Source organism: Chlamydotis macqueenii, chromosome 6, assembly GCF_036417535.1.
Source record: "Chlamydotis macqueenii isolate bChlMac1 chromosome 6, bChlMac1.mat, whole genome shotgun sequence".
Lineage (NCBI taxonomy): Eukaryota > Metazoa > Chordata > Aves > Otidiformes > Otididae > Chlamydotis > Chlamydotis macqueenii.
In genome coordinates this window covers 25,236,697-25,246,516 of record NC_141561.1, presented here as the reverse complement: position 1 = coordinate 25,246,516, position 9,820 = coordinate 25,236,697, and the positions used below count along the sequence as shown (strand labels likewise).

General features: G+C 39.7%; 2 protein-coding genes across 30 annotated transcripts in view; one reads left to right on the top strand and one right to left on the bottom strand.

The window, feature by feature from the left end:
- Positions 1 to 9,820, bottom strand: part of PLEKHA3 (pleckstrin homology domain containing A3) — a 109,888-nt gene that overhangs the window by 61,435 nt on the left and 38,633 nt on the right. The window lies entirely within an intron of this gene.
- TTN (titin) overlaps positions 1 to 9,820 on the top strand; it is a 249,366-nt gene that overhangs the window by 221,284 nt on the left and 18,262 nt on the right. For all 27 annotated transcript variants that reach the window (XM_086750513.1, XM_086750508.1, XM_086750509.1 and 24 more), the window contains 13 exons: positions 220 to 516; positions 620 to 1,207; positions 1,307 to 1,609; positions 1,760 to 2,056; positions 2,521 to 2,808; positions 2,896 to 3,195; positions 3,292 to 3,594; positions 3,756 to 4,061; positions 4,179 to 5,945; positions 6,038 to 6,334; positions 6,914 to 7,201; positions 7,295 to 7,594; positions 7,673 to 9,739. In XM_086750513.1, coding sequence (XP_086606639.1) covers positions 220 to 516; positions 620 to 1,207; positions 1,307 to 1,609; positions 1,760 to 2,056; positions 2,521 to 2,808; positions 2,896 to 3,195; positions 3,292 to 3,594; positions 3,756 to 4,061; positions 4,179 to 5,945; positions 6,038 to 6,334; positions 6,914 to 7,201; positions 7,295 to 7,594; positions 7,673 to 9,739 — 7,401 coding nt within the window. The remainder of the gene's footprint in view (positions 1 to 219; positions 517 to 619; positions 1,208 to 1,306; positions 1,610 to 1,759; positions 2,057 to 2,520; positions 2,809 to 2,895; positions 3,196 to 3,291; positions 3,595 to 3,755; positions 4,062 to 4,178; positions 5,946 to 6,037; positions 6,335 to 6,913; positions 7,202 to 7,294; positions 7,595 to 7,672; positions 9,740 to 9,820) is intronic.

Genomic DNA, 9,820 nt, shown 5'->3' with positions numbered 1-9,820 from the left:
ATAATTTTGTGGTAGGTCTGTCTGTGGTTTTACAAATGAAAAAGAGCTAAGTAATAGCTTGAATTTTAATTTTTGCTTGCATTTTTCTTAAAATGTTTCTAACATACAAATTCATTTAAAAACACATTTTCTCAACCCAGATGACATTCCTGTGTAATTGCTAATATTAAAGTAAATACTTGCTGTAGTTGCTTACCCTATTTCACTTTTTTCCCTCAGAAAAACCCAGCCCACCAGAAAAACTTGGAGTGACAAATGTCACAAAGGACAGTGTTTCTCTTTCATGGCTAAAACCAGAACATGATGGTGGAAGCAGAATTGTGAGCTACCTCATTGAAGCTCTTGAGAAAGGACAGCAAAAATGGGTTAAGTGTGCAGTTGTAAAGACAACTCATCATGTCGTCCATGGTCTTAAGGAGAATGTTGATTATTTCTTCAGGGTGTCTGCAGAAAACCAAGCAGGTTTAAGTGATCCTAAGGAACTACTGCTCCCTGTTACAGTTAAAGAACAATTAGGTATGCTTCCTGACATGAGACAAAAGTTGATAACTGTTAAATTGAATTGATGTTTAAAAAGAGAGAACATTTTTTAATGGTTTGAAAATGTTTTCTTTTTCAGAATCTCCTGAGATTGACATGAAGGGCTTCCCTCATAACACTGTATATATTCGAGCGGGATCAAACCTGAAAGTTGAAATTCCAGTTTCTGGAAAACCAGTACCAAAGGTGACATTGTCTAGAGATGGTGTTCCAGTGAAACCTACCATGAGATTTCACACAGAAACCACTGCAGAAAGTCTCATCATTAACCTTAAAGAAAGTGTGGCTGCTGACGCTGGCAGATACGACATTACGGCTGCCAACTCAACTGGCACCACAAAATCATTCGTTAATATTGTTGTGCTGGATAGACCAGGTCCTCCTGTTGGTCCTGTTGTCCTTAGTGATATCACTGAAGAGAGTGTAACACTCAGATGGCAGCCACCCGCTTATGATGGTGGAAGTCAAGTTACCAACTATATTGTACTGAAAAGAGAAACAAGTACTGCTGCTTGGTCTGAAGTGTCTGCAACCGTCGCTAGAACTGTTATCAAAGTTATGAAGCTCACAACAGGCGAAGAATACCAATTCCGCATCAAAGCCGAGAACCGCTTTGGCATCAGTGATCACATAGACTCACAATGTGTGGTTGTCAAGCTTCCTTACAGTAAGTAATATGCTTTTCACACTATAGGTCGATGTTTTAATGTTCTGATGTTGAAAATATAGTTTTGTTAACAATAATAATTTCTTCTGATATCATCAGCTACCCCTGGCCCTCCTTCCACACCATGGGTCACGAATGTCACCCGAGAGAGTATTACTGTTGGATGGCATGAACCAGTCACTAATGGTGGCAGTGCAGTCATTGGATACCACCTGGAAATGAAAGATAGGAATAGCATATTATGGCAGAAGGCTAACAAGACCCTCATTCGCACGACTCACTTCAAAGTCACCACCATCAGCGCTGGCCTTATCTATGAATTTAGAGTTTATGCAGAAAATGCAGCTGGCATTGGAAAAGCAAGTCATCCTTCTGATCCAGTGCTTGCAATTGATGCTTGTGGTATGTATTCCCTAGAAAGTAAACAAGCCCAACCATTAAAGTAGTGCTTTTTTTAAAAAAAAAAATTCCCTGTGATATTCTGTCCTGAACAGTAAGCCAATATCCAAACCAGCTGTTATTCATTAGATACTCTTATGTTTCCTACTTCAGAACCACCAAGAAACGTTCGTGTCTCAGATATTTCCAAGACTACTATCACTCTGTCATGGCAGAAGCCAGCATTTGATGGTGGTAGCAAGATCACTGGATACATCGTAGAAAAACGTGATCTTCCAGATGGCAGATGGACAAAAGCTAGCTTCACCAATGTTATTGAGACTCAGTTCACAGTATCTGGTCTGATACAGAATTCCCGGTATGAATTCCGGGTCTTTGCTAAGAATGCCGTTGGTTCCATTAGTAATCCCTCAGATGTTGTGGGTCCTATCACATGTGTTGATACATATGGTAAGTGTTTTGCAATGATATAACAGTACCATTTTGTGCTATTAGAAAGCTTAAACATAGCATTATTTTGTAGAACCATAGTCTTTTAAATATGGAAGGCTAGTTTACAGTGATTGATTCAGTAAGTTTGAATGACTGTGAGCTATTTGGGCGCGATTGTGATAAACATCTTTGTATCTGCATTTTTGAAGTCTTATGGTATCTTTATTCTTTGAGCAAAAGAAGTCTGCCCATGCCCCATGACCAGAGTGGTTATATTTACGTATGTGGTTGCCTTTTCTTAGTAGGATTAGTTTTAACTTGTTCTAGGTTTATGATTTAAGTTATACATGCTATCTTTCCTTTCATCTGTATTTATAAAATGCTTGTAACTATTAGCTTAAATAAAGTACCCTTACTTTTGGCTTTCTTAAATAGAAATGTAAAATAAGTATGTTTTTAACTTGTTCTTATTTTTTCTTAAGGTGCACCTGAAATTGATGTGCCACCAGAATATACAGAAGTGGTGAAATATAAAGCAGGAACTTCAGTTAAGCTAAAACTAGGCATCTCAGGCAAGCCTATACCCACAATTGAATGGTTCAAAAACGGCAATGAGATACAAACCAGTGCACTGGTGTCTATTGAAAATACAACAGAATTTGCTTCTATACTCATCAAGGATGCAACTCGACTCAACAGTGGCACCTATGAATTAAAACTGAAGAATGCCATGGGTTCAGCATCAGCCCATGTTAGAGTACAGATACTTGGTATGTCTTGAGATAAGACTGTATTGTGCTATAAAACAATATTTCAGTAACAAATACTTAACATCTTATTTCTTCTGCCTTCCACAGACAAACCAGGACCCCCAAGTGGACCTATACAGTTTAAGACAGTCACTGCTGAAAAGATTACAATAATGTGGGAACCACCAGCAGATGATGGCGGTGCACCTGTAACACACTATGTTGTTGAAAAGCGGGAGACAAGCCGGGTTGTATGGTCTTTAATTTCTGAAAAACTGGAGGGGTGTATCATAACTACAACAAAACTCATCAAAGGAAATGAGTATGTGTTCCGTGTCCGTGGTGTGAACAAGTTTGGAGTTGGTGATTCACTGGAGTCTGAACCTGTTATAGCCAAAAATTCATTTGGTGAGAAACATATAAAATAACTTACACAACTGAATCATCCTTGTGTATTATTTGTAAGTAGAACTGATCTACTGACATACTTTTTTTTTCACTCAGTTACACCTGGACCACCTAGTGTACCAGAAGTCACAATGATAACCAAGAATTCTATGACCGTTATCTGGAATAGGCCCACTGTGGATGGAGGTAGTGAAATATCAGGATATTTTCTTGAGAAGCGTGACAAGAAGAGTCTGAGTTGGTTCAAGGTTACTAAAGAAACCATTCGAGACACCAGACAGAAAGTAACAGGTCTGACTGAAAACAGCGAATATAATTTCCGAGTTTGTGCTGTCAATGCAGCTGGACAAGGTCCATTCTCTGAAGCTTCTGACTTCTACAAAGCTGCAGATCCTGTTGGTAAGATACAATGTTCAGTGTTTCTAATTGGTTAGAAATCAATGGACAATGAGCAATTAGAAGGGGATTGCACCAATGTAACTAAGGGCAGATTTTTATTCCTTTTTATGATTCATTGTAAATATGACTTCTGATCCCCCCCCCCAAAATATCACTTGCAGATAAGCCAGGCTCACCAACAAAGCTGAAGGTTGTGGATACAACCAAGACATCTGTCACTCTTGGCTGGATTAAACCTGCTTATGATGGAGGAAGTCCAATTACCAACTACGTGGTGGAGAAAAGGGAAGGTGAAGAGCAAGAATGGACTGTAGTCAGTACTAAGGGAGAAGTGAGAACAACTGAGTATGTTGTATCCCACCTTCAGCCAAGCATTAATTATTATTTCCGCGTGTCTGCCGTAAATTGTGCTGGACAAGGAGAGCCTATTGAAATGACGGAACCAGTTCAAGCTAAAGATATTCTTGGTACTGTACTTCTCAGTGATTTACCACTTTTCTGTGGTTTGTTTTTTGTTCAAAAAAAAAACCATTTCTTATTTTACATTCTAAGTATGCACTATTAATTTTTACTTATTTCCACAGTGGCACCAGAGATTGATCTCGATGTTGCTCTCCGGACCTCTATTGTTGCTAGAGCAGGTGAAGATGTGCAAATAATGATTCCATTCAAAGGAAGACCTCCTCCAACAGTCACATGGAGAAAGGGTGACAAGAATCTTGGGATTGATGAAAGATATATAATCCAGAACACAGAATCATCTACGCTACTTACTATTCCTCAAGTTACCCGAAATGATACAGGAAAATATGTTCTTACAATTGAAAATGGAGTTGGAGAAGCAAAATCATCATTTGTGAATGTAAAAGTACTTGACACGCCATCTGCCTGCCAGAAGCTGCAACTTAAGCATGTTTCTCGTGGCACAGTTACACTGGTATGGGAGCCACCTCTCATTAATGGTGGTTCTGAAATAACAAATTATGTCATTGAAAAAAGAGATGCTACAAAGAGAGCCTGGTCAACTGTAACAACAAAGTGTTCTCATACCACCTTTAAGCTAACTAACCTGTCAGAGAAGACTGCATTCTTCTTCCGTGTTCTTGCTGAAAATGAAATTGGACTAGGTGAACCTTGTGAAACATCTGAACCAGTGAAAGCTGCGGACATACCTGGACCTGTAAAAGACCTAGCCATGAAAGATTCTACAAAGACTTCTGTTAAATTGCAGTGGAGCAAACCTGATTATGATGGTGGTAGCATTATATCAGATTATGTTATTGAAAAGAAACTGCAGGAAGATAAAGAATGGACATATGCAGGCACAAGCAAGAGCTGTGAATTTGAAGTTGAAAGACTTAAAGAGCTTTCTGTCATGGAATTCAGAGTCTTTGCTAAAAATGAAAAAGGTATGAGTGATGGTGTTACTGTTGGACCCATTACAGTGAAAGAACATATAATAACACCAGAAGCTGACCTTTCTGATATTCCTGGAGGTCAAATTGCAGTAAGAATTGGACATAACCTGCACGTTGAATTGCCCTATAAAGGTAAACCTAAGCCATCAATGAGCTGGCTCAAGGACAACCTCCCTCTTAAAGAAACTGAACATCTTCGTTTCAAGAAAACAGAAAACAAGATAAGCTTAAGCATCAAGAATGTGAAAAAGGAGCATGGTGGCAAATATACTTTAATTCTTGATAATGTAGTCTGCAGGAAAACATTCACAATCACTGTTATCACTCTTGGCCCTCCATCTAAGCCAAAAGGACCTTTAAGACTGGATGAAATCAAAGCAGACAGTGTAGTTTTGTCATGGGAAGCTCCTGAAGATGATGGGGGAGGAGAAATTACTGGCTACAGTATTGAGAAGAGAGAAACTTCACAAATGAACTGGAAGCTAGTGTGTTCAAGTGCTTCAAGAACAACTTTCAAAGTACCAAACCTTGTTAAAGACACTGAATATCAGTTTAGAGTTCGTGCAGAAAACAGATACGGAGTGAGCCCACCTCTTGTTTCAGCAGATGTTGTGGCAAAGCATCAGTTTAGACCACCAGGTGCCCCAGGCAAGCCTGTTGTATACAACGTAACTGCTGATGGAATGACCATATCTTGGGATGCTCCCGTTTATGATGGTGGTTCAGAGATTATTGGATACCATGTGGAAAAGAAGGAAAGAAACAGTATTTTGTGGCAGAAGGTTAATGTTGCATTAATATCTAGCAGAGAATACAGGATTACCGGACTGCTTGAAGGCCTGGATTACCAGTTCCAAGTGTATGCTGAAAATACTGCAGGTCTAAGCCGAGCTAGCGAGCCAAGCAAATTTACTTTGGCAGTCTCTCCAGTGGGTGAGTGAATGATCAAACAGTCATCCAAGAAAATTCTAGTCTTGTAGACTATGGTGAGCAGTAATCATAAATTTTAATTCTTTTCCTTTCAGACCCACCTGGTACTCCTGATTATATTGATGTCACCAGGGAAACAGTCACCCTTAAATGGACCCCCCCACTGCGTGATGGAGGCAGTAAGATTGTGGCCTACAGCATTGAGAAACGGCAAGGAAGTGAAGACCGTTGGCTCAGATGTAACTTTACTGATGTCAGTGAATGCCAATATACAGTTACAGGACTCAGTTCGGGTGACCGATATGAGTTCAGAGTGCTTGCAAGAAATGCTGTTGGTACAATCAGCCCACCTTCACAGTCTTCAGGCTATATCATGACCAGAGATGAAAACAGTAAGAATTATTTCTTAATATGCTTGTATTTGGGTACTGAAGTCAGCTAGAGCTTCTGGTTGTATTAATTGGAAAGGGAGGCCAAGGGAGGAAGAATGTGTGACTGAGGTCCTTACAGTCAACTCAGAACTTTTCTGTTTGTGCTCCAGGGTGGGAGGGTCTAAATTAAAGACCTAAAATGGCAGACATATGTAATCAATTGCTGAAAGCCATGGCACTTTAATTTTGTGTTGGATAAGCAGCAGCAGCAAAGTTGGAAAGAAATCATAAACTGTAATATTCTGATGCACTGAAAAATTTGGAAGTGAAAATGTGCCTCAGCTAGCTTGGCATATTGTAGCAGCATATATTAATGGTGTCTTTCACCTATTGTTAATATGAGGCACTATGTGCTTACATGAAAAATAAGTTCATAGTTCATAATAATAACTGTTTTTTAGAGAATGCCATTTTCTAAGTGAAATAATTCTGTTATTCTGTCTATTCTATATAACAATCTTTTGTAATTAGTACATTTAAAAGAATATCAGGAAAAAATACTTAGCTATATGAGAATTGAATTATATTTTCCTTTTTCAGTTGCTCCAACAATTGAATTTGGCCCTGAGCACTTTGAAGGCCTTACTGTTAAAGCTGGAGAGAGCATTAGACTTAAAGCTCTAATCAAAGGACGTCCAGTACCTAAAGTGACATGGTTTAAGGATGGTAAGGAGATTGAGAAAATAATGAATATAGAAATAACTACAGCTATTGGATATAGTACAATCTTCATTAGAGATGCTACCCGGGATCATCGTGGAGTGTACACAGTAGAAGCCAAAAATGCATCAGGCACTAAACGAGAAGATATTACCTTCAGAATACAAGGTACTAAACCAAACATTTTTCAACATGCTCTATTACAATAGTATTTTATTCTAAGTGCCAGCAAATTATAATTCTGAATCTTTGAAATTGCAGACACACCAGGAAAAGTTGGTGGACCAATACGATTCACAAACATTACTGGAGAAAAACTCACATTATGGTGGGACCCTCCGGCTAATGATGGTTGTGCTTCTATTTCCCACTACATAATTGAAAAACGTGAAACCAGCAGGATTGCTTGGGCATTAGTTGAAGATAAATGTGAAGCCTGCAGCTACACTGCACTTAAATTAATTAAGGGCAATGAGTACCAGTTCCGTGTCTCTGCAGTGAACAAATTTGGAATTGGCAGACCATTGGAGTCTGATCCAGTTACAGCACAAATACCTTACAGTAAGTTTCCACCTCATTCTGTAGAAATAATTGTGGAGTTACCATCTTGTTTTTCTAATTAGCTTTTCCTTTTTATAGCTCTCCCTGATGCACCAGGAACTCCAGAGCCTACCAATGTAACAGGAGACAGTATCACACTTACATGGGCAAGACCAAAATCAGATGGTGGAAGTGAGATAAATGAGTACATTCTAGAAAGGAGAGAAAAGAAGAGCATGCGTTGGGTTAAAGTATCCAGTAAGAGGCCCATTACTGAGAACAGATACAGAGTAACTGGCCTTATTGAAGGCAATGAGTATGAATTCCATGTCATGGCTGAAAACGCTGCAGGAGTTGGACCTCCAAGTGATGTTTCAAAGCTGATTAAATGTAGAGAACCAGTCAGCCCACCAAGTGCTCCTAGTGTTGTAAAGGTGACAGATACATCGAAGACTAGTGTAAGCTTAGAGTGGATCAAGCCAGTTTTTGATGGAGGCATGGAAATAATTGGATACATCATTGAGATGTGCAAAGCTGACCTTGAAGCATGGCAGAAAGTCAATGCAGAGACTGTTCTTGCTACTAAATATACTGTTGTTGATTTGGAGGCAGGAGAACACTATAAATTCAGAGTTAGTGCTGTCAATGGTGCTGGCAAAGGAGAAAGTTGTGAAGTTCCTGCTTCAGTCCAAACCGTGGACAGGCTTTCTGCACCTGAAATTGACATAGATGCAAACTTCAAGCAGACTCATATTGTTAGAGCAGGTGCAAGCATTCGTCTATTTATTGCCTTCTCTGGAAGACCAGTTCCTACTGCTGTGTGGTCCAAAGCAGATGTTAATCTTAGCTTGCGTGCTAACATTCAAACAACTGATTCATTCAGTACATTGACTGTGGAGGAATGCAATAGAAATGATGCTGGCAAATATCTCTTTACTGTAGAAAACAACAGTGGAAGTAAGTCTATTACATTTACTGTCAAGGTTTTGGACACGCCTGGTCCACCAGGTCCTATTGCATTTAAAGATGTGACTCGAGGATCTATTACTTTAATGTGGGATGCTCCTGCTCTGGATGGAGGCTCACGTATCCATCACTACGTTGTGGAAAAAAGGGAAGCAAGCCGCCGTAGCTGGCAAGTGGTGAGCTCAAAATGCACTCGACAAATCTTTAAGGTCACTGATCTAGCAGAAGGTGTGCCATATTACTACAGAGTATCAGCAGAAAATGAATATGGTGTAGGTGAACCCTGTGAATTAACAGAACCAGTTGTAGCTACAGAAGAACCTGCTCCACCTAAGAGACTAGATATTGTTGATACAACCAAATCTTCTGTAGTTTTAGCTTGGCTTAAACCTGATCATGATGGTGGTAGCCGTGTAACTGGATACCTTCTTGAAATGAGACAAAAAGGATCTGACTCCTGGATTGAAGCTGGACAAACCAAACAGCTTACTTTCACTGTTGAAGGCCTTGTGGAGAACACCGAATATGAGTTCCGGGTCAAGGCAAAGAATGATGCTGGCTACAGTCAGCCGAGAGAAGCCTTCTCTTCTGTTATTATTAAGGAGCCACAGATTGAACCAACAGCAGATCTCAGCGAAATAAGCAGACAGCTCATAACATGCAAGGCTGGAAGTGCCTTCACTATTGATATACCAATCAGTGGGCGCCCAGCTCCAAAAGTGACATGGAAACTTGAAGAGATGAGGCTGAAGGAAACTGAGAGAGTCACCATCAAGACAACAAAAGACAGAACCACACTGACTGTAAAGGACAGTATGAGAGGTGACTCTGGTAAATACTATCTCACACTTGAAAACACCGCTGGTGTGAAAACATTTACTGTCACAGTGGTAGTCATAGGAAGGCCAGGTCCTGTCACTGGCCCAATTGAAATATCATCTGTCTCTGCTGAATCCTGTGTATTGAGCTGGAAAGAACCTGAAGATGACGGTGGCAGTGACATTACAAACTACATTGTAGAGAAACGTGAATCTGGCACAACAGCATGGCAGCTGGTAAATTCCAGTGTGAAACGTACACAGATCAAAGTCACTCATCTCACAAAATACCAGGAGTACAGTTTCCGAGTAAGCTCAGAAAACAGATTTGGTGTCAGCAAACCCCTTGAATCAAAAACAATAGTTGCTGAGCATCCATTCGGTAAGTTAAACACTTTTCAAAATTTGTTCTTTAGTTCTGACTGATGTATTTGTAATACCTAACATTTTCTTCCTTGTCTTT